This window comes from Aptenodytes patagonicus, chromosome 1 (assembly GCF_965638725.1).
Source record: "Aptenodytes patagonicus chromosome 1, bAptPat1.pri.cur, whole genome shotgun sequence".
Taxonomy (NCBI): domain Eukaryota; kingdom Metazoa; phylum Chordata; class Aves; order Sphenisciformes; family Spheniscidae; genus Aptenodytes; species Aptenodytes patagonicus.
Genome location: NC_134949.1, coordinates 182,475,404 through 182,495,889, shown reverse-complemented (window position 1 = coordinate 182,495,889; position 20,486 = coordinate 182,475,404). Strand labels below are relative to the sequence as shown.

Below are 20,486 nucleotides of genomic sequence, written 5' to 3'. Positions count from 1 at the left end.
GGGAGCAGGATGAGAGTAGTAAGCCTACTTCAGAACACTCCGATAAGATTAATATTACTTCATTGGAACAGTTTAAATAAACAAAATATTTATACTAATTTATCCTTGTTTAGAGCACTGGCGGACTGTTCTTACACTAAAACTAAAACTAGCGATCCTATTGGAGTTAACATCAAGAAATACCATGTCTTCGGTTGTTTAAATAGCATATTAATTCATTATCACAAGAAAAGATTTATCAGTCTTTTAAGTGCACTAAAATATGCACGTTATGTCATGAACCCAGCTACCAGAACCCAATAACAGACACAATTCACAGTGAATCCAGAGGCATATCAGAAGTTTCAATCCTTGACTAAAATGTGATTTGATTGCCTGCTAAATTGCATGTGTGTGATATACAACATTTTGTGCAAATGATAAAATACAATTTTTCTTGTTTCTTTTTATTACTATACCCAGAACTAAGCTTCTTCAAATACTTTAAAACATATTGATCATTTCCACAGATTCATCTAACGGACAACACAGAGTTCTGCATCCACACTTTTAAAATAATTTACCTACATTGACAGCTTCACCCATCTAATTTAACATTAACCTTCTAAAATTCAAGCATTCAGTCTAAACTCTTCATCTAGGTTGCCTATAGTCAATGAAGAGACACAGGCACCTCCAGAGGGTGATTCATGTGGTCTATCTTATACTGAGATGTATCACTCTCTAGAGATGTCTGCTGCTTTCCACTGGCTATGAAAGGAGATGACTTGCTAAGATGTCAACAGCTACATTTCAGACATATTAACTTTTGGCAGATGAATTGATAGCTAACTTCTTAGATGGCTAAAGCTAGGGAAAATGAATTTCTTTCCTCAGATAGTGAAAATATAGTGAAGATATTTACCTGTATGCTTCCCATTTCTAAGGAAATGTAAAGAATCTGCTGCTTTGGAATTCTATTTCTAGGTACATATTTCCTTTAAAATTAGTTTTATGCTCATAAAGAACTACTACAAAATTACCTCAACATCCTTTAAACCTACTTGATTAAAAAACCCTACTTTATGAAAGTTTAAAACATTTTAGACATTAAAATATCAGCCAAATAAAGTAAGCCTCAAAATGATATGTGCTTTGTATTGTTCTTTAAAGAAGAAAACAATTTATATTAAGCATTCTTTCTTTCCTTCTTTCTTTCAGGGACTCTATTTTTACACAAAAATTTAAAAAATAGATTCTGATGGACAAGACAGAATAAAATTCCTGTTGAATTCTATTAGATCTCTTACCTTCTACCAGTTTCTGTCAAATATTTTGCCAGTTATTTTTTTTCCCTTGTTCCACTTCCTATTAAAATCAAATTAGAGAGGCAAACTGATTTCACAATATAAACATTCACCTTTTAATCAAAAAGCTAGATTTAGAATCATAGAATCATAGAATAGTTTGGGTTGGAAGGGACCTCTAAAGGTCATCTAGTCCAAGCCCCCTGCCATGGGCAGGGACATCTTCAACTAGATCAGGTTGCTCAGAGCCCCGTCCAACCTGACCTGGAATGTTTCCAGGGATGGGGCATCCACCACCTCTCTGGGCAACCTGTGCCAGTGTTTCACCACCCTCAGCATAAAAAATGCCTTCCTTATATCTAGTCTAAATCTACCCCCTTTTAGTTTAAAGCCATTCCCCCTTGTCCTGTCGCAACAGGCCCTGCTATTTAATGTCAGAGTGCATATTGCTAAAGAATGCAAAGCATCTACTGGATTGAGTCCTTCCCAGCTGGATTACTGATAAAATCTGGCTCACATCAGCAGTAACAGGGCTATCAGTAGGAACTCTACTGAATAAGATGTTCAGTTGTTGTCCCAAAAGTAGAGTAGGACATCAGTAAGTATCCAAGCCACGTTCATATAATACAAAATCTACCATATCACTGTTTGTGCTTTTTATTGCTGTATAGAAAAACTTGAAAATATGAATTCATCAGAGCATACAGAGAATCTCAAACACGCTCAGAAAGATGTAGTTCTGTTCACTTGAATAAACTTAAAGGGATGATACTCAGCGATGATTATGGGCCTATTTATTTCATTTAGTGGAGCATAGTACTGAGATATCTGAATTAGCATGTTCACATGGTACATGCACCACACAGAGGAACTAACTCAGGAATGGAAGCTCTTTTGTCATGTCACAATAGTGATGCACCCAGGCTGACAATGAGGGATCTCTTTTGTATTATAAATATGCTCTTAATTCCACCTTCTTGAAGGCAGTGGCAGACAAAAGAGGGAGAAGTATCTGAAATTATTTCCAACTCTGAAAAGAACTTATGAAAATCTACCAGCTTTCCCTCTGCTTCTGGCTTTCAGGACAGGTTGAAACTGTTTTAACAACTGTGCCCAGAAAGCTCTGTTCTCAGTAGCGTGCTCTCTCTCTAAATAAAGTGTTCTGACATAGCATATTTCACGTGAAAAAAGTAGATGGTAACAGCCAAACATGAAGAGAGCTAGGAATCCTAGAAGCCTCAGCATCAGAGAGATGCCTATTGTGCATGCTGGTGAGAATTACGGAATTCCAGCTCTATAAACCAGATGGAAAACTTCTATTAAGAAGAAAAGAGAAATTATTAAAAAAAAATTGGCAAACTTTTCATCATAATTACAATTTTAAAAGAACTGTGAAAATTCTCTTTATAGATGATCTTTAATGGGATAGGCTCTGTGAACAGTCCTTTTTGTCCCTGTACACCGCAAATAATATTTTCATGCTATGATAAAATCGTGACTCTTCATTTAGCAGGTATTTTTTCAACAATTTGTTACTGTAAACAACTGTCGTGGTTTCAGCTGGGATAGAGTTAATTTCCTTCCTAGTAGTTGGTACAGTGCTGTGTTTTGGATTTAGGGTGAGAACAATGTTGATAACACACCGATGTTTTAGTTTTTCCTAAGTAGTGCTTACACTAGTCAAGGACCTTTCAGCTTCCCATGCTCTACCGACTGAGAAGGCTGGGGGTGCACAAGAAGTTGGGAGGGGGCACAGCCGGGACAGCTGACCCCAACTGACCAAAGGCATATTCCACACCATATGACGTCATGCTCAGCATATAAAGCTGGGGGAAGAAGAAGGAAGGGGGGGACATTCGGAGTGATGGTGTTTGTCTTCCCAAGTAACCGTTACGCATGATGGAACCCTGCTTTCCTGGAGATGGCTGAACACCTGCCTGCCCATGGGAAGTAGGGAATAAATTCCTTGTTTTGCTTTGCTTGCGTGCGTGGCTTTTGCTTTACCTGTTAAACTGCCTTTATCTCAACCCATGAGTTTTCTCACTTTTACCCTTCCAATTCTCTCCTCCATCCCACTGTGGGGGGAGTGAGTGAGTGGCTGTGTGGGGCTTAGTTGCCCGTCTGAAGTTAAACCACAACAACAACTCATGCAAAGACAGCACGAGAAGTTATATTTGTCAAAATAGTCTTGAAATGTTCATTTTTTTTGTGGCAGTTATACAAAACTGAAGATTTCTCATAAAGTAGCCATTTTTTCAGGTGGTGAGGTTTCTTCTAGAAGATGTATGTAGTATATGAAAGAAAAACAATGCAATTCAAAATTACTACATTGCCTGAAAAAATTCCGAGAAGCAGCCAGGGAGCAGAAGGAAGCTGAGAAAAAAAGGGGTAAGAATTCAAGTCCATCTTTTCTTCGGACATTTGGCAAAATGGACATAAGATGCAGTTGGGAGAAATAACGAGCAATGTTAGCACTGGAAATCACTTTTCATTTGCAACTTATTTATCTATCACTGTTTAGTTTTTCATTTTTTCTTTAAAAGAACATTACCTAGTGGCATTCCTCCCAGATTTACTAGATTAGCCAGGCTGGTGAGATGAAGGATTCATGATTGGTCAACATACTAAGAATAAGGGAAATAATAAATTTGTCAAGCTTGAAGCAACAGCAATAAGGTGACTACAATGAAACTACTAATCTTGCCAAAATATAGTTACATAACATGCTTTAATTTTTGGTCAGACCTGAAGTGGTCAGGCAGTTGGACTAGATGATCACTGTAGGTCCCTTCCAACTGAACTATCCTATCCTATCCTATCCTATCCTATCCTATCCTATCCTATCCTATCCTATCCTAACCTATTCTATCCTATCCTATTCCATTCCATTCATTTTATGCACATTATAGTCTTAAAAGCAAAACCAGTAAGTGAAATTAAACTGAGCATCTTTGCTTTAATTTGGCTTTGTGTGTCTACATCTGGTGAAAACACCACAGTGTAAAGTAGAAAGGAATTTATAGGGGAAAGAATTCAGAGGAATCTCAAAATCACTCAGTTTTGAAAGATGGGAGGAAGAGGTTTATAGATACTCTATTTAAAAGACAGAGAACTGGACAAAATTTAGTGGCATAATCAAAACTATTCAAAGAAATGAGCAAGCATCATACCACACCCCATGATATCAGTAACACCCCCCCAAAAAAAATTGTTGATTAGGATATAATCAACTTCAAAATCTTTCACATCTCTGAAAAAGATGTTGAGATCTAGAAGACAGCATATAATGTAAGATAAAGTGACTTTTGAATACAGAGATAAAGTCAGGGCAGCAGAAACCATACCAAAGCAACAAATAAAAAGTGAAACAATTATATTGTAAACTCTGGTAGAAAGAATCACTTTAAGTAACCATAGGAACAACACTATACAAAAAGCGAGATGGAGCTCAGCAATGCATGAGATGTTAGCATTTACTGACTGAGGATGAAATGAGGAGCCTTCTACTGGGAGCAGGCCACAGATGGATCTGCGTTAAGTGAATAAATACAATTAAATCATGAATAATTCTAAAAGAAGCAATGAAGCAGATTCAAATACAACTCCAAAAGACAGTGTTATCTCAGAGGTTATATAAACAGTTCTGAATTATACAGCAAACAGAAAAAACAACCCACTTACCACAAATTTTTTACACAAAGAAAAAAGGATTTTCCAAGGGCAGAGCAAATACAGTTTCTGTGGTTACACTGAATTAAAACAGTCTAAGATGTGGGATAGAAATTAAGTTAAATCCATTGGCAATAACCTTCACCCAACTTGATCACAAGTTATATAAGGGCTACATTAAATATCCTTCTGTTTTGCCTATGCCCTACTTTATATCTGGGCTACCTACTGAATCTATTAACTTACTTGATTACTTAATAAAAACTACAGTCTGAAAAATAAATAAAAATTCTAAAAAAGTACATAATTATTTCTAATACAAAATCCTGATACTATTTTTAACTTTTAAAGTACCATTCCACTGGCCAAAGAAAGTTCTGTGAAACTCTTGCCTGGTCAGCTAGAGAGGACTAGGGAATTAAATATTTGGAATGAATGGCAAGGGAAAACATCCCAGGGAAAATCTTGTTAGGATTTACTGTTATTCTTCATTTATTGTTACCTGTTCCAAAAATATTTCTTTCCATTATTAAAGATTTAATGAAATAAATCTGAATATTAAATAAAGACAAAGTAGATTTCAGAAAGGAGCGGGGAAAAGGAAGATAAATTAAAATACTCACTCCTACCACAGTTCTGTGAGTTTATAAAGCAGAGTTTATACAGTCCAAAATTCATGCCAAGACTAAATCTGTGTCCAGTGAAATTTCCAGTGCTCATTAAGTAAAATGTCTCAAATTAGAATCATAGAATCATAGAATAGCTTGGGTTGGAAGGGACCTCTAAAGGTCATCTAGTCCAAGCCCCCTGCCATGAACAGGGACATCTTCAACTAGATCAGGTTGCTCAGAGCCCCGTCCAACCTGACCTTGAAGGTTTCCAGGGATGGGGCATCCACCACCTCTCTGGGCAACCTGTGCCAGTGCTTCACCACCCTCAGTGTAAAAAATTTCTTCCTTATATCTAGTCTAAATCTACCCCCCCTTTAGTTTAAAGCCATTCCCCCTTGTCCTGTCGCAACAGGCCCTGCTAAAAGGTTTGCCCCCATCTTTTTTATAAGCCCCCTTTAAGTACTGATAGGCTGCAATAAGGTCTCCCCAAAGCCTTCTCTTCTCCAGGCTGAACAACCCCAACTCTCTCAGCCTTTCTGAATAGGAGAGGTGTTCCATCCCCCTGGTCATTTTCATGGCCCTCTTCTGGACCTTCTCCAACAGGTCCATGCCTTTCTTATGCTGAGGGCTCCAGAGCTGGACACAGTACTCCAGGTGGGGTCTCACCAGAGCAGAGGAGAGGGGCAGAATCACCTCCCTCGACCTGCTGGCCACGCTTCTTTGGATGCAGCCCAGGATACAGTTGGCCTTCTGGGCTGTGAGCGCACATTGCTGCGTGCTCATGTGCAGCTTTTCATCCACCAGTAGCCCCAAGTCCTTCTCGGCAGGGCTGCTCTCAATCCCTTCATCCCCCAGCCTGTAGGGATACCGGGGGTTGCCCCGACCCAGGTGCAGGACCCTGCACTTGGCCTTGTTAACCCTCATGAGGTTCACACGGGCCCACTTCTCAAGCTTGTCCAGGTCCCTTTGGATGGCATCCCATCCCTCTGGCATGTCGACCACACCACTCAGCTTGGTGTCATCTGCAAACTTGCTGAGGGTGCCCTCGACCCCACTGTCCATGTCATTGATGAAGATATGAAACAGTACCGGTCCCAATACGGACCCCGGCGGGATGCCACTTGTCACCAACTGAATTACATATTCTAGTCCTTCTATCAGTTTTCAGGGGAGAGGGAGAACTAGTTGAAAATAAGAAGTCACAAAGAAAGGTGACATCCCAGACCTCCTACAGGAAATTCTAAAATACTTGCTCACCTAGAATAAGAGTAAATATTTGCTCAGAGCATGTGACTTGGAACTCAATATATTTAGAGATGATATAGCATCTCAATATCAAGCTTAATACTTTGACTGATATCAGTAAATTCACTCCTGGTAATATAAGTGGAGATTGAAATAAATAAATAATAAAATAGTAAATAAATAAACAAAAAAAACCAAAACAGCACCAAAACCCATCATAAACCACTATAATAATAATATTAATACAAACTGTACTGACACTATAAAGACAGCAAGTAACAATTATAAAGTAATTTAAAAGCAAATATTTTTCTTGAGAAAATTACGCAGACAGAAGTCTGTTAGAAAAGAAATGGATATGAATGATTATCCATAACTTAAAGACTCAGATAGTAGCAGTTACAGGGCATGTTGGCATAACTGCTGTCTCATGATGATCTTAAATTTTCCACAAAAAAAGATTAATTTAAAAGATTTGTTTCAAAGTGCAAAATCAGCTAACAATTCCTTGAATTCCCGAGTGGATGTGGATATGGCAATTATCCCGTGTTTGGACTGAGTGCTTCTTTCTGTGCACAGGGATAAGTGCACTGTACATATAGAAAAATGTATGGGTTTTTTTTCTTCTTCATCATCAGAAAGTTAACTTGAAGCCTCCACAACAGGAGTAAAAAAGAGGAAAGGTAAATGCAGATCAAAAAGACATTCAAAAGATGAAAAGCCTTCCCCTGGAGTAAAGAAGAAAGCAATTGAATCCAAAAACAGGTATACCGCAAGAGATTTTAATGAAAAAAAGTCATCATCTTTAACACTCACTGGACAAATGGTATCCAGCTATTGAGCAGAAGGTGGAGAAACCAAGTTGCTTATACTTAAAACAGCATTTCCATATAAGCATTTTAAATTGCTTTGAGATGCTTTTAGATCTTAGTAGTGATTAACTTCATTCAGCAGACATGAGTAAGTGCTTGTGTTCCAAAGGCTTGTAAATTTTTGGCACTTCATCAAATAAAAGATAAAACTTTCATACAAACTTTGCCTCTAGTTTCTTTAAACAAAAACCATACTAGAAACTCAACAAGTGAAATATTCATCCTAGTAGAAATTTTGTAGTATAGCTACAAAACTTGTTCTGTAATTGGCCATGGACAGTACAAGAAACAGAACTGGCCAGGAACTCTTCCTCAGGAGAAGATACAGATGTTGGTTTTTTTTTTTTTTTTTTTTTTAGGTTGAGAAAGATTGTAATAAGAAAAAGAGTTTAGACCTGCAGTTGTAAGCTGCAGGATGCAAGCCTGCCCTCCAAGCTAAAGAACAGCTCTTAACTGTTTTATTTATTGGTACAGACGCAGCCATAAAAGTCATACTCTTTACAGGAATAGTAGCCTAAATAGTAGCATCTCTTGTTCAGACCTTCTTGGGGTGTAAGCATTCAGGGGTTTTTTCATTTAACTTAAGAGTTATCTACTACGATAATACTTACTTATTTTGATTCTACATACATGTCACCTCCTCATAACAGTCTTTCCATATAAAATTTTAGACCTGATGATAACAGAAATCAATTTAAAGAGAAATCTAAGACATTTACATTTTATATAAACATGTTCTTATGGCTGTATTTAAAAAAAAAAAGATAAATCCATTATTCCATATTCCATAAACATGAAGCTCACATTGTTATATACTATAGAGGCAAGAGTGCTATATTTTTTGTTGTTCACCTCTGAGAGTATGTTGTCCTCAGTGTGTTCAGCGTCTGCAAATCTGAGACTTCAAAGGCCGAATATAATTTGAGCTTTCAATAGAGTAAAAAAATGACTTTAAAAATTGTTTTGTCACACAGTGACTGAGTGCACAGGAACCACTGTTTTCTTCCACTTGAATGAAATATTAATCTACTAGAATCTTTTGAGATACTTTTCAAAACAAATGTACTGATTCACAAGAAATCACCTTTCTCTTCTCAAATACTTGCACTGAATACTGATGGGATGCTGGAAACCATTTGGGTTTGTGTTTTTTTTCTTTTTGTTGGTAGTCTGGTACTTGCAAAAAGAATGTACTGTTGTGATGCAGTAAGTTACCCAGTTACTAAATTGCCCATGTAACATAGTCCTTTTCTTTCCATATTCACATATATTTATGAAGCAAGGGTACAGGGAAAACCTATCATTGTTTGCACTGTGTTAAGCAGCTTTTCTCACCATCTGAAGTTCAAGCTTAAGTGACATTACAGAGTCAGTATTCTAATATGGTAATTATAGCTAGGTCTCTGTATATTGTCTTGATGCATCATAGCATATGAATTAAGGAATTAGTTTACTGTCAAAAGAAAACATAAAAATGACATCATCCTTTTTAGTAGTGATGTTTTTTATTTAAGATCCTACCCTTGATTTTCATGGTTCCTAGCAATGTAGCTCCAGTAACCTGATGTAATCATAAATGGAGATTATTGGAATATGCAGCTGACACCACCTCATGTTTTGAATTCTGTATTTCCACTATAAGTGCCAGAAACATTCTTTAAAAAAAGCACAATCTGCAGAAAGCAATGCTATTCTATTAACTTTCCTCCCAATAAGGGCAGCTGGATTTTTCAAGCCATATGTGTGGTCTTAGTGCCTGTGATATCAGGCAGCATAATGAATATAGAGAAAAGGAAATTTAGTAGATGCATCTGCCCATTTAAAACACTCCCTGCAACTTGTTCTACTTCCCCTATGTCAATCTAAATCTCAGCCACCACCTAACGAAAAGGTAATGTTGACAAAACCTTACTTTTCAGTAAAACTTGTCAGTACACTGTCTGTCTAGCTGCCATTGCTATGGATTTTGATGAGCTAAAACGACTCAGTGACATTATTAATTTTGTCTTGACTAGGTGCAGTTTTCCTTTCTCCAGCTTACTCATCCCTAGCATGTTACTGTTTTCATAGTCAGAAACTAATACATCATTAATTGATGACCTCATCAAAGTAATGTAATAGCAGTAACATTCTCCTCAATCTAAGATTTTTTCTAAATGTCCATAGTAGTCACGTCTCTAATACTAGTAGCAGTAACAGTTTATTCTTTGCTGACAGCTTGAACACAGTATCTGATCACAATTAAGACTGGATTGAAAGGAGATGATTTAAGAGTTACTGGTACAACATTCATAACTAAAAACATTTCAGAAAGACAAAATAAAGCCTCCTGTGTATGCACTGTTGAAAGAGGACAACCCCTGAAGGCAATGATACAAATACTGTAACAACGTAGCTTTGTAACCTCTCAATAGTCACAAATTAATAGGCAACAGCAAACAAACGAACTTGTATGACATTAAATAAGTTAGTTATATCAACTCATAAAGAACTCCTCTCTCTCTTCGCTCCCCCTTTCTCTCTCTCTTTCTCTCCATCACACACACACACATTTTTTTAGCCCCCTTCCTATCCCTTTCCATCCCACTCTGTTTGCCTTTCCAATTGCTGCCTCAGGCACACAGCAACCTACATAGCTACCTATTTCTGCATCTTGAAGGAATAAAGAAGTCTTCTCACCTAAAGAAAGTAAAATGAGGTTTTCAAACTTAGTATTTTGAATGCATGGAAGCTCAGACCAACAGCTCAAGTCTTCATAAACCACAAGCTCTGGAGGCAGCTCCATGAGCAGTAACTGACAGATCATTTTATATTTGCAATACAGTTCATCAGCACGTCTTTCTATGTGCTTAACTTCACATCACAATACAGCTCTGACATAAATACTCTCTGATTTCCAACCAAGAAGAAAAACATTAAGCAACTTGCCAACTATCTAGAATCAAGTTTGTGCAACAATCTGGCCTTGGAATCCTGAGCCCGGGACTTGAACCAGAACAACCTTCCTCTTCAAAAACCTTGTCCTAGTTAAGACTACTTTATGATAGCTCTGATATACTGCATAGGACAACATTAGTAACAACAATACAGTGCACTGTAAACAACTGATAGCGGATTCATTATAATTCTGATAGTATGTTATCCTGACTTATAAAATTCATGCAGGCAATGTTACTAGAGCTGTAAGTCATAAGGACAACTCACAGTGACTGGTTGTCCTTGGAAAACTGACAAAGTTCATTTTGTGTTCAATAAGCTTGTTTCCTGAAAGGTTAGGTGTGATGTGATCATTAGATGCTTGACCCTTCCAAGCTGTTATCAAACACAGGTAACTTAAAACAAATATTAATAAAATCAATTAATTAATACATTACTTAGCTCATTCTTTTTTGCTGGAGTTGTAGTCTTCTAAAGCTGCCCAGATATAATAATGCTTGCTTGCATACTTTTCTTGAAGATATCATTTACTTGAGTAAATTTGTAAGTTCCCCTACATCCTATATCATATAACAAAAATACCTGTGCTACCTGTCAACTTTTCTGGATATTCCTTTCATATTTAAGTCCTTGCATGAGATCTGGAAAACTCCACAGCACACATTAAAAAATTACATTTGACACCACCCACCAACACCCCCCCCCCCCCCCCCCCCCCCCGAAAACGAGTTAAATACATTAAACTGCAGTTTCTTCCTGTACTTTAGAGAATCCCCAAATATATGATAATGAAATCATGGACCGTAACTTCGGAATATATAAATTTGAAGTCGTCTTTTATTGAATGCAGTATGTAGCACTGGTAGCAGATCAAATATAAAATGAAGAGGAAAAAATCCTTCACCCTTCATTCATCATGTCACACAAGGACATACATAGTCTAGTTCTACAGGAAAGGCGACAGGCATCTTGATAGCATCCAAGAACTTCATGCCATCGTGATGACGCAGAACCACAGTTAGCAATGTGATGATACTGACCTTTGTGCCAGATCTTGCTATGCTTACTCTAACAAGTACTGTCCTACTGTATTGCTATAGCAATCAACATCATTCAGACAGAAGACCATCATGTTTGTAAGACTGAGGTATTATTCCAAATTCAGCAGCTCAGGTTAATTTCTAGTGGCAATGTTTAATAAAATAATACTCTCTATTTGATATTTAAAACGGTAATGCACTGTTTGCTCTGTAAAAGTTTTGTTTTGAACTAATTAGAAATTAAATGATTTGGTATCAAATTATTTTTTTGCTCAAGTACTAGAATAAATTTCATTTTAACACAACATTTAAAATTAAGGTTGAGGAATAAAATATCAAAAGTCAGAAAAGAATGAATTTGCATATGCCTGAGATTATACAACTAAGCACTCAAGTTCCCACTGTGTCTTGTATTCTTACCCTAATAGTTGCTGAAACAATTATTTGATCTGGGGATTTTTATAAAATTTGTGGCTACATGGAAAATCAACTTAATTAGTAACTAGTGAATGTAAGGGACTTACTGGAACTTAAACTAGTGAGCTTCCAGAACTGGTTTTCAGTGATAAAGCCTCTTGTGATAAAGTAGAAGATAGCTAGCCATTCAACAGGATGATAATATGACAAAATTATGACAGTGTTTTCGGAAGAGGACAGGTGGCCTGAATTACACCTTAATTATGATTTTAAAAAATATGAAATAATACCTTTACAGAGTTGAATCAGTATATCTTCCCACTGATACATCAACTAGTGAACATGATAGAAGCTTTCACATTAATTATAATGACTACTCCTTAATGAAGTGCAAAAATGTTTGTGTAATCTGATTCAGTTTCTTGAATTAGGTTACAGTTTATCACTCTGAAAGCAGGATTTTGTTGCTTACTGTTGCCTTAAGTTAGTTCAGCCCCAACAGATAAACAGCATATCATCCTATAACACCAATCAAAAGCAATGCTAACCTTGAAAAGGATTAAACACTAATAACCAAAACTCTGTGTTAACATGGAATGCATTTTAAAAGAAGTAAGCAATAGCCACTCAATTTTATTAATGTATATCTTTTTAACCAACACAGGATCACAAGTACATAAAATAAATAATTGAATAATAGATTTGCTTCTCAAAATTACGAAGTATGTAACTCAAACTTTTAATTTCAAGCCTCTGCAATACTTGTAGAAATCAACTCTACTCACTTAGATAAGTTAAATACATTCTTAAGACCTTACAGGACTGAGTCTACCAGGAGAAAATACTTCCAACTACAGATTTTTTTTCTTGGCAATATCCAATACGATGTGGATATAATAACAATGATAATTATATTTTAACCATTCTTTCAGTTCTGCCTAATACAACATCAATAACTGTGAGCCAGAGAAAATGAAATTATTTAATTATGTGATTAATCTTTCTTTAAACACCAAATCATTCCATCTTCTACTTTAGCAGAAACGTTGCCACACTTTATCAACAGCTGCATCTGTGAACTCCATTTGTCCTCCAAACTGAAATAATCTATACAAAAACTTTCAGCTCTCTCCTTACTCTAACCCTCCATAAAAATGTTTCATGGCTCAGAGAGTTTTGTACAGGACGGAAGCTGGAATATACTTTTATTGATTCAGGCACACAGCAAGAGAGAAAATAAGGATGAGATTAGAAATTAAATCTTCAGATTATGACTTAAGAAAACAAAAAACAGAACAGGAGTTTAATACAGGAAAGTAGTTACAATTCACACACATGAAACATTTTGGAGGAAGCTTAATATCTTTACACTGGAAAAGAAGAGTCTGGTATCAGCTGTGGAATAGGTGGACAGAAGTACGTATCGTAAAGCAAATCTGTTCAAAATAATCATAGCAGCAACAATAATTACTGAGATTAATTTAATGTAAAATTAACATAATAAATTAAACATGTAAGGTGCTTTGAAATTACTTTTTTTTAATTGACAGACATATCTATATGTCTATATAGATATATATAGAAATATGAAAGAGTATTCTTATCATGCCCTATCACAGTGATAGTTTTGTAGTTACTCATTTCATCACTTTTAGATTACAGACTCAGTAGGCCGAGCTGCAGAAGAATTAAGTCAGGAGCTTTACAAAACAGTTTTGAAACCTAAAATACTTAATAATAATTACCAAAAAAATTATTTTGAAAAGTAAGACAATTGCTTTTCAAAGTTTGTATGAAAAATAATGGAAACATCATTTTATATGTTACATAGCAACTACAGACATAAAAACACAGAGCACAATGTATATCATACACTCTGCTCAGGAATTACAGCACTGTTTTTCTGATTAATTACAATTATCTACCGTTTCAACTTCAGAAAACTTTTGAAGCTTCTAAGCACATTAGTCAAGAAAAGATCTGCAGTACACAGATATGCGGATCAAAGTTAACTATGATGAGCCATCTAGTTTTGGAAGGGCTTCAAGGCGTTATCCAGATAAGCCTGAAAAGTCAGTGCACCTGTCTGAACCTACACCAAACTCTTCTTTCTTCTGACTACATTATTTGTAGCATAGGCAGATTTTAATTCTCTGGACAATTCAAGAAGCTCTTCATTTCCTGTTACTACACATTCCTCATTTTGTCACACCTTCAAAGGTCTTACATTTATTTTAATAAAAATAAGACTGCCTTTTGTCAGCTGACCAGTCTTTTCTAAAGTTGGGAACAGTCTGTAAATTGACCCTAATGAAAGACAGTGCTAAGATCAGCAATTGTGGGCAACATTTACAAATCTTGTGACAAAAACGGACAGAATATCACCCAAGAGGTGATCCTCACTTCCTCAATTTATGCTCCCTAAAAAAACCTGTAGAATATTATTCCTTTTTTCCCTTTTATTTTCCTTCTCAGTATAGACCCTAAATCTCAGCTTAGTCCCTAAATACTTCTCTAAAGAGAATCCATTCTAAGTGATGATGCAACATTCTCTGCATGGGTTTTCAGATTGGACCAGTAATAGAATACATTTTCAAGGGATCCTTAACTTGGCCTCCTACAAAAATATACAATCATGACATTTCATGAGAAGTCTCAGCTTACAGTTTTGTACCAATATTATTTGCACACATAAGCAATGCATGCAGAACCAGCCCCTTTAGAAACCAGGATTTCCACCTTTAAATGTATATTTCTGTATATGCAGCAATTTCAGAAAGAGGAAAATTTTCAAGTAAAAATCATACGTTAAATCATAGCGTTGTGTATCCTAGATATACCTAATAATTGCAGATCTCTGTTACTTAAAGAGCATTAAATAGCACATAATTGTTTGTGTGATCACTTATACTCTTTTGTAGGCAGGAAGGAAACTTAGTTATTATACTCAGATTATTAAATCAATCAGAAAGCTTAAAAAGAAGAATTTGCTACAAAAAAAAGAGAGAGAAAGAGGGAGAGGAAGCACTTAACAATCTGATACTTTGATTTTTTTTCTGCTTAGAGCTGGATCCTAACAGGAAATTCAAACTTCATAGACTTATCAAACAAGGAGTCATCTTAGGGGCACAAAGATGATTAAGGGATTGGAGCACCTGACATGAAGAGAGGCTGAGAGACCTTTGACTGTTCAACCTGGAAAAGGCTCAGGGGGGATTTTATCAACGTGTATGAATACCTGATAGGGGCACAGGGAGTAAAGAAGATGGAGCCAGGCTCTTCTCAGTGTTGTCCAATGGACACAAATTGAAATACAAGAAATTCCATTGAAAAGTAACAAAAAAGATTTTATTTTGAGAGTAGTCAAACACTGGAACAGGATGCAAAGAGACGTGGAGTCTCCATCCTTGAAGATACCCAAACACCAACTGGGTGCAGCCCTGAACAACCTGCTCTTTGTCACCCTACTTTGACCAGGGGAGGTTGGACTAGATGATCTCCAGCAGTGCCTGCCAACCTCAACTATTCTGTGGTTCTATGAGTATACAGTGAAAATATGGAGGAAAATGTTCACAAGTGGCAAGAATTTTCCAGTATCAACTAATGTGGTAGCACATAACAACTGCACCAACATCATCTATTGCAGTTATACCAGTTCTTTCTTCGTAAGGCTCTTACAGTGATTTTGGTACTTATTCACAGTGTAGATGCACAAATGTTCATTGATTTGAACTCACAAAATCAGATTATAAGCCTATTTTTATACTTGCCTGTCTATAAAATGCTGGAATGACTGTCATGTAGCGCTGCTGTCACAATGTTCCTTACCTTTGCTGAGCCATACTTGGTGGAACACTATACTCCAGAGCTTGCTGCTAACAGTGTCAGTGTTTACATTTTTTATGCTGTTTGAGACTCAACATCACCACAATGCGAAAAAATCATGCTCACCCCTTCTGTTGTGGTAAGCCATGTAATGTGAAACCAGTTCAAACTTAATAGCAATTTCATTTAAACCTTTCCTCTTTTGCAAGAGACTCACAAAGTATTACCATCCTAAAAGGATTCGATGAATGATAATCTTATATATGCCTATTTTGTTTAATTTTGAATTATTTTCTTCTTTTTTTCTAATCATCACTTTAAAAAGGTCTACATCTGGTTTTGTGGGCTGATATTCTAAGAAATTGGATCTGTGTTTTTAGTACCATGTATTTTTATCATTAACTTATTATGACCAGCTTTAAAGGACTGGAGAGGAATTGGATACTTTAGACATGAGTTGTGGTTTTAAGCTGCTTTCTTAGAATAAAAAAAATGAAAAAAAAAACCCAGAAAATACTGTATCAAGAGACGATCTGCTCTTATATATTAACTGTAACACAAAACCCCAAACAATACTGTTGACAAGGGTTTTTTTCCCATCTTCCTCTTTTTGGCTTGCTTATTTGTTTCTGACTTCTTTCATGTCATCTCCTTTCTACTTTTCACATGCATTTTTGTCTTTGATATTTTCCTGCCTTACTTCCCCCAAATAATTTCCTTTTGCTTCTGCAATTTTTGATCTCTCCCTCATAAACACAAATGCGTCTGCCCTATAAAAACTTTCGTTCTTTCCCCACATAGACCTTTTCTATTATTCTCATGTTGCATTCACTCCACACCAACTCTATTTCCTTTACTAGATTTTATCCTGTAATTCCTATTGTATAAAATATTTTAATCCCGATTCATTTTTTTTGCTGGTCACACCCGCCCAGACTACCACTGTGAGTCCTACTTGCCTGACACCCTCCCATGCTTGCCTGCACTCTCAGTCTCATCCCTCCTTCCCTCTGCTTACTTTATAACTCTCTCTTACCAACCTTAGTTGTCTGACTTCGCTTCATTTTGTTACTCCTCTTGATCTTTAGCCTTTTGAAAAGCTGTAAATTCCTAATAAAACATTTCTGGCTATGTGTCTATCTCACTACATAAGGCAGCTCTCGAACCCTAAGGCCAAGAGACATGGCTCCACTTTTGTCAACAGAGCTAAACTCTCTTCACTTTCCTCCCTCCTCCAGACAAGACGCTTGCGTCCAAACTGCCAAGTTTCTGGCACATGGTATTTCCTGAACTGTGCCTTTTTTTGGAGAATGTTGGTCAGCTATGACCAAAACCATGCCAAGGATCATGCTCATACTTAAAAAGGCATGTGATCACGGGCACGTACTCAAACATCCACCCATCTGTCCAGTCTCCAAGACTTAGCAATCTTCCTCTCTATTTGGATCTGTCTAGTTTGTTATCTTTCCTTTGCCTTAGAGAAAATCAGTGATAGCGACTGAGCCGTGCAAACAAGTGGAGAACAACTGGGGAAGAAGCGGAAGCTCAAGTCAGCTTTCCTGAAGCAAGTGGGAGAATTTAACTCATCTGTAACACGAAGAGAGAGAATGTGGCACCGCCATCAACAGCTTGACTGTTGAGTGCCTCCATCTTCAGGTGGCTCTGGTCAACTCCTTCCTGCAGCACAGCCTTTCTTAATTTAACTACGTCTAAGAACAAGTCACTGCTAGGAGATGTTATAGTAACTTTCAAAAGAAAATAGTAGTTTGAGAAACAGATTGTTACAGGACTTTACATTAGTATAAGGCCTCAGGAGACATATCAAAAATAGAATTTCAGGATGAAAAATTAAGAAAGACGTGTGTGCAGCATGCAGTTATTTTAACTAACTCGGTTTCTTCAGGCAACTGTATTCATGATGACATTATCTAATCAAGCAAAGCAGCAAAAAATCAGAAGATATTTGATCTATTAAAAACGAACAGGGGGATTATTGCCTAATGATAGGGAATTCATGCTTTGAAAGGTTTTTTGTTTATAAAGAAAAAGAACAGGGGAAAAATTACAAAGGATTATTATTTGCTCAGTTATTTGTATTTTAAAGTACTGAGCGCCACAATTTCCGTTACATACAATACCTTTATGTAGCGATAATGTTACATTACGGGAACTCCTTTGTAATATTTGGGTGCTGGTTTCCTAGACTGTTAATTTATTAACAAGAGGATATAAGCCATGAATTCAAAAGATTGCCCGTGTGAAGGTGTTTCTAGCGATCCTACCTGTTGGCGGGATGATTCCAGGAGACATTAGGCCTGGGACAGAATGTGGCATGATATGAGAATTCTCTGGGGAGGTGACACTTTGAGTCCTCTTAGGAGGCCTTCCAGGTCTAGAACTGAAACAAACAAACAAAAAAATTTTTACAATTAAGCTGTTGTCTTACACATCATTTCAAAGTTGTTTCAAGTGGTAACATGGACTGTAAATAAATTTGTTTCAAGGACGGTTGCTTTTGCAGTTAGATGTAATAGACTTCCATCACTAATTAGATTACATGCTGAATTCATTTTCCTCATTGAAGATCAGCCGCTCTTGATGCATAATTCATAGCCTGCACCTCGTTACCTGCTTCTTCATATTAATATCTATACACAGTTTGAATTGCCTCGTTTGCATATGCTAAAGTTCTGCATGCAGCCTTCAGCACGAAAATTATGCACTAACTTGTAATAATTATTACAGTCAGCCTGCTATTGATTTATGAGACTTTTAAAAACCAAATATGTGTAGTACTTGTAATGAATGATATTTTAAGGTTCTTCAGGAAATTAAAAGGCAATGGCTGCCTAAGGAAATGTTCTGCTTGTTTGATTTAATACTACAGTTAGCTGGGAGGTGGAATGAAAGAGTGATTCAGACCTATAGCACATTTTTCGATGATATGTTTTATTACTTCGCACTGCTAGCCTGATATCTAGATGATAAATGACAATACATATCTAATGTGTGAAAAGGTCTTGCAATTTCTTTATTTTTTGTCATTTAAAAGATAAGTCAAGTTATCATTTAACCCTTATTCTATTTAAAGTGAAAATCTCACTAAGACACCTTACATTAAATATACTACTTTATGTCAGAAAGGACTCAAAATTATTTGTAAGATATTGTTGAGCAACGGCCATCATAGCAGCTTACATCTGTCCAGTATGGAAAAATAAAGGGCTTCAGGTTTAAGCACTCCTTGTCTGTTAAATGCTCACATACACAACTTTCCATCTCCTGGACTGCATAAGCAGCATACAAATTAGATACGGATTACAATGAAAATACTTCTTACCCACTTACGTGCAAATATCTACCTGCTACATACAATGCATATCCAAAGACTTGTATTCTTAGGTACAGATCATAGCATAGTACTATTGCAGTATCCTGTAACTGCCTATTTAAGGGACATTGTGGAATAAGTTCACAGAAAAAGATGATGTGCAGTTCTAACACTGCAGTGTTAACCTGTGCTTTGCCAAACATTTGAGGTTCTTCATTTGTTTCAAAACAAGAAAGAAAAGAAAGGTGGCTATGAAAGGTTTTGCTCCTTAGGTCCTCATGCTAACAAAACTCTCATCAAGGATAATGGCATGTTTAGCTATGCTGGGACTGCAGGAGGCAGATAATAAAACACCTCTGTTTTCTGTCCATATTCATTCCCCTTTTTTTTGCAGCTTCTACAACCTACCTTTAATAAACCAAAAACAATCAAAGTACAGGGCATTTTCTTGGAGTTTAATGACACAATGCATTGAGTCATTAACCTTAACTGATCATTAATTCCCAACTTAATGTCCTGAGCTGAAGTCATTATTAAAATTATAAGCTTGATAATTTCTTTGATTGGTTTGGGATTTTTTACTTTTTTAATATAAACAAAATTGTCATATGTTCACAACTACAAGAAAAACAGTTGCAGAAAAAGAATATTGTCCTATTCCAGCTCACAGAACCAAATTAAGCGTCTTTAGTCTTTCTCTGAAATTTCCTTTGTGATTTACAATAAAAATAAACATACCATGAATACACATAAAACTGATAAAAACATTATAGACAAAAATGATCTGATTTAAATGGAGTGTTTCTAATATATTCACCCACCAAAAAAATGCTACTATGTAAGAAAACTTTAATGGCTTAATTTAAATACCTATGATGATGCACTCTTCTCAAATCACCACTGTGATATGAGTATGGAAATGTCTGACAACAGCATAAAAAACACAAGCAGGGTGCCATGGCGTAATGCACAACCTACCAATGGCTTCCAAGTCTTTAAAAAACAACAAGTTCACTCCTGCAAAGATTCTCTTTGACGAATTAATGCTTACTACCAAATATAGCCATGGTGAAGTCTGAACACTTTTGTCTTTGATTTTGAGGAATAAAACCACCCCTCTTCAAAGCCTAAGAGAAGACACCCATGGACCAAATCTGTAAACGAAGGTCAGCAGCAAATTATAGGTGAGTGATATTGAAATATCCAAGGCAAAAGTCTTCCTTTGGTCGCCTTCTACAATCAAGCAGATTGCG

General features: G+C 36.4%; 1 protein-coding gene across 8 annotated transcripts in view; it reads right to left on the bottom strand.

Annotated features, from left to right (window-relative positions):
- DACH1 (dachshund family transcription factor 1) overlaps positions 1-20,486 on the bottom strand; it is a 369,496-nt gene that overhangs the window by 197,933 nt on the left and 151,077 nt on the right. For all 8 annotated transcript variants that reach the window (XM_076362963.1, XM_076362970.1, XM_076363001.1 and 5 more), the window contains exon 2: positions 18,185-18,300. In XM_076362963.1, coding sequence (XP_076219078.1) covers positions 18,185-18,300 — 116 coding nt within the window. The remainder of the gene's footprint in view (positions 1-18,184; positions 18,301-20,486) is intronic.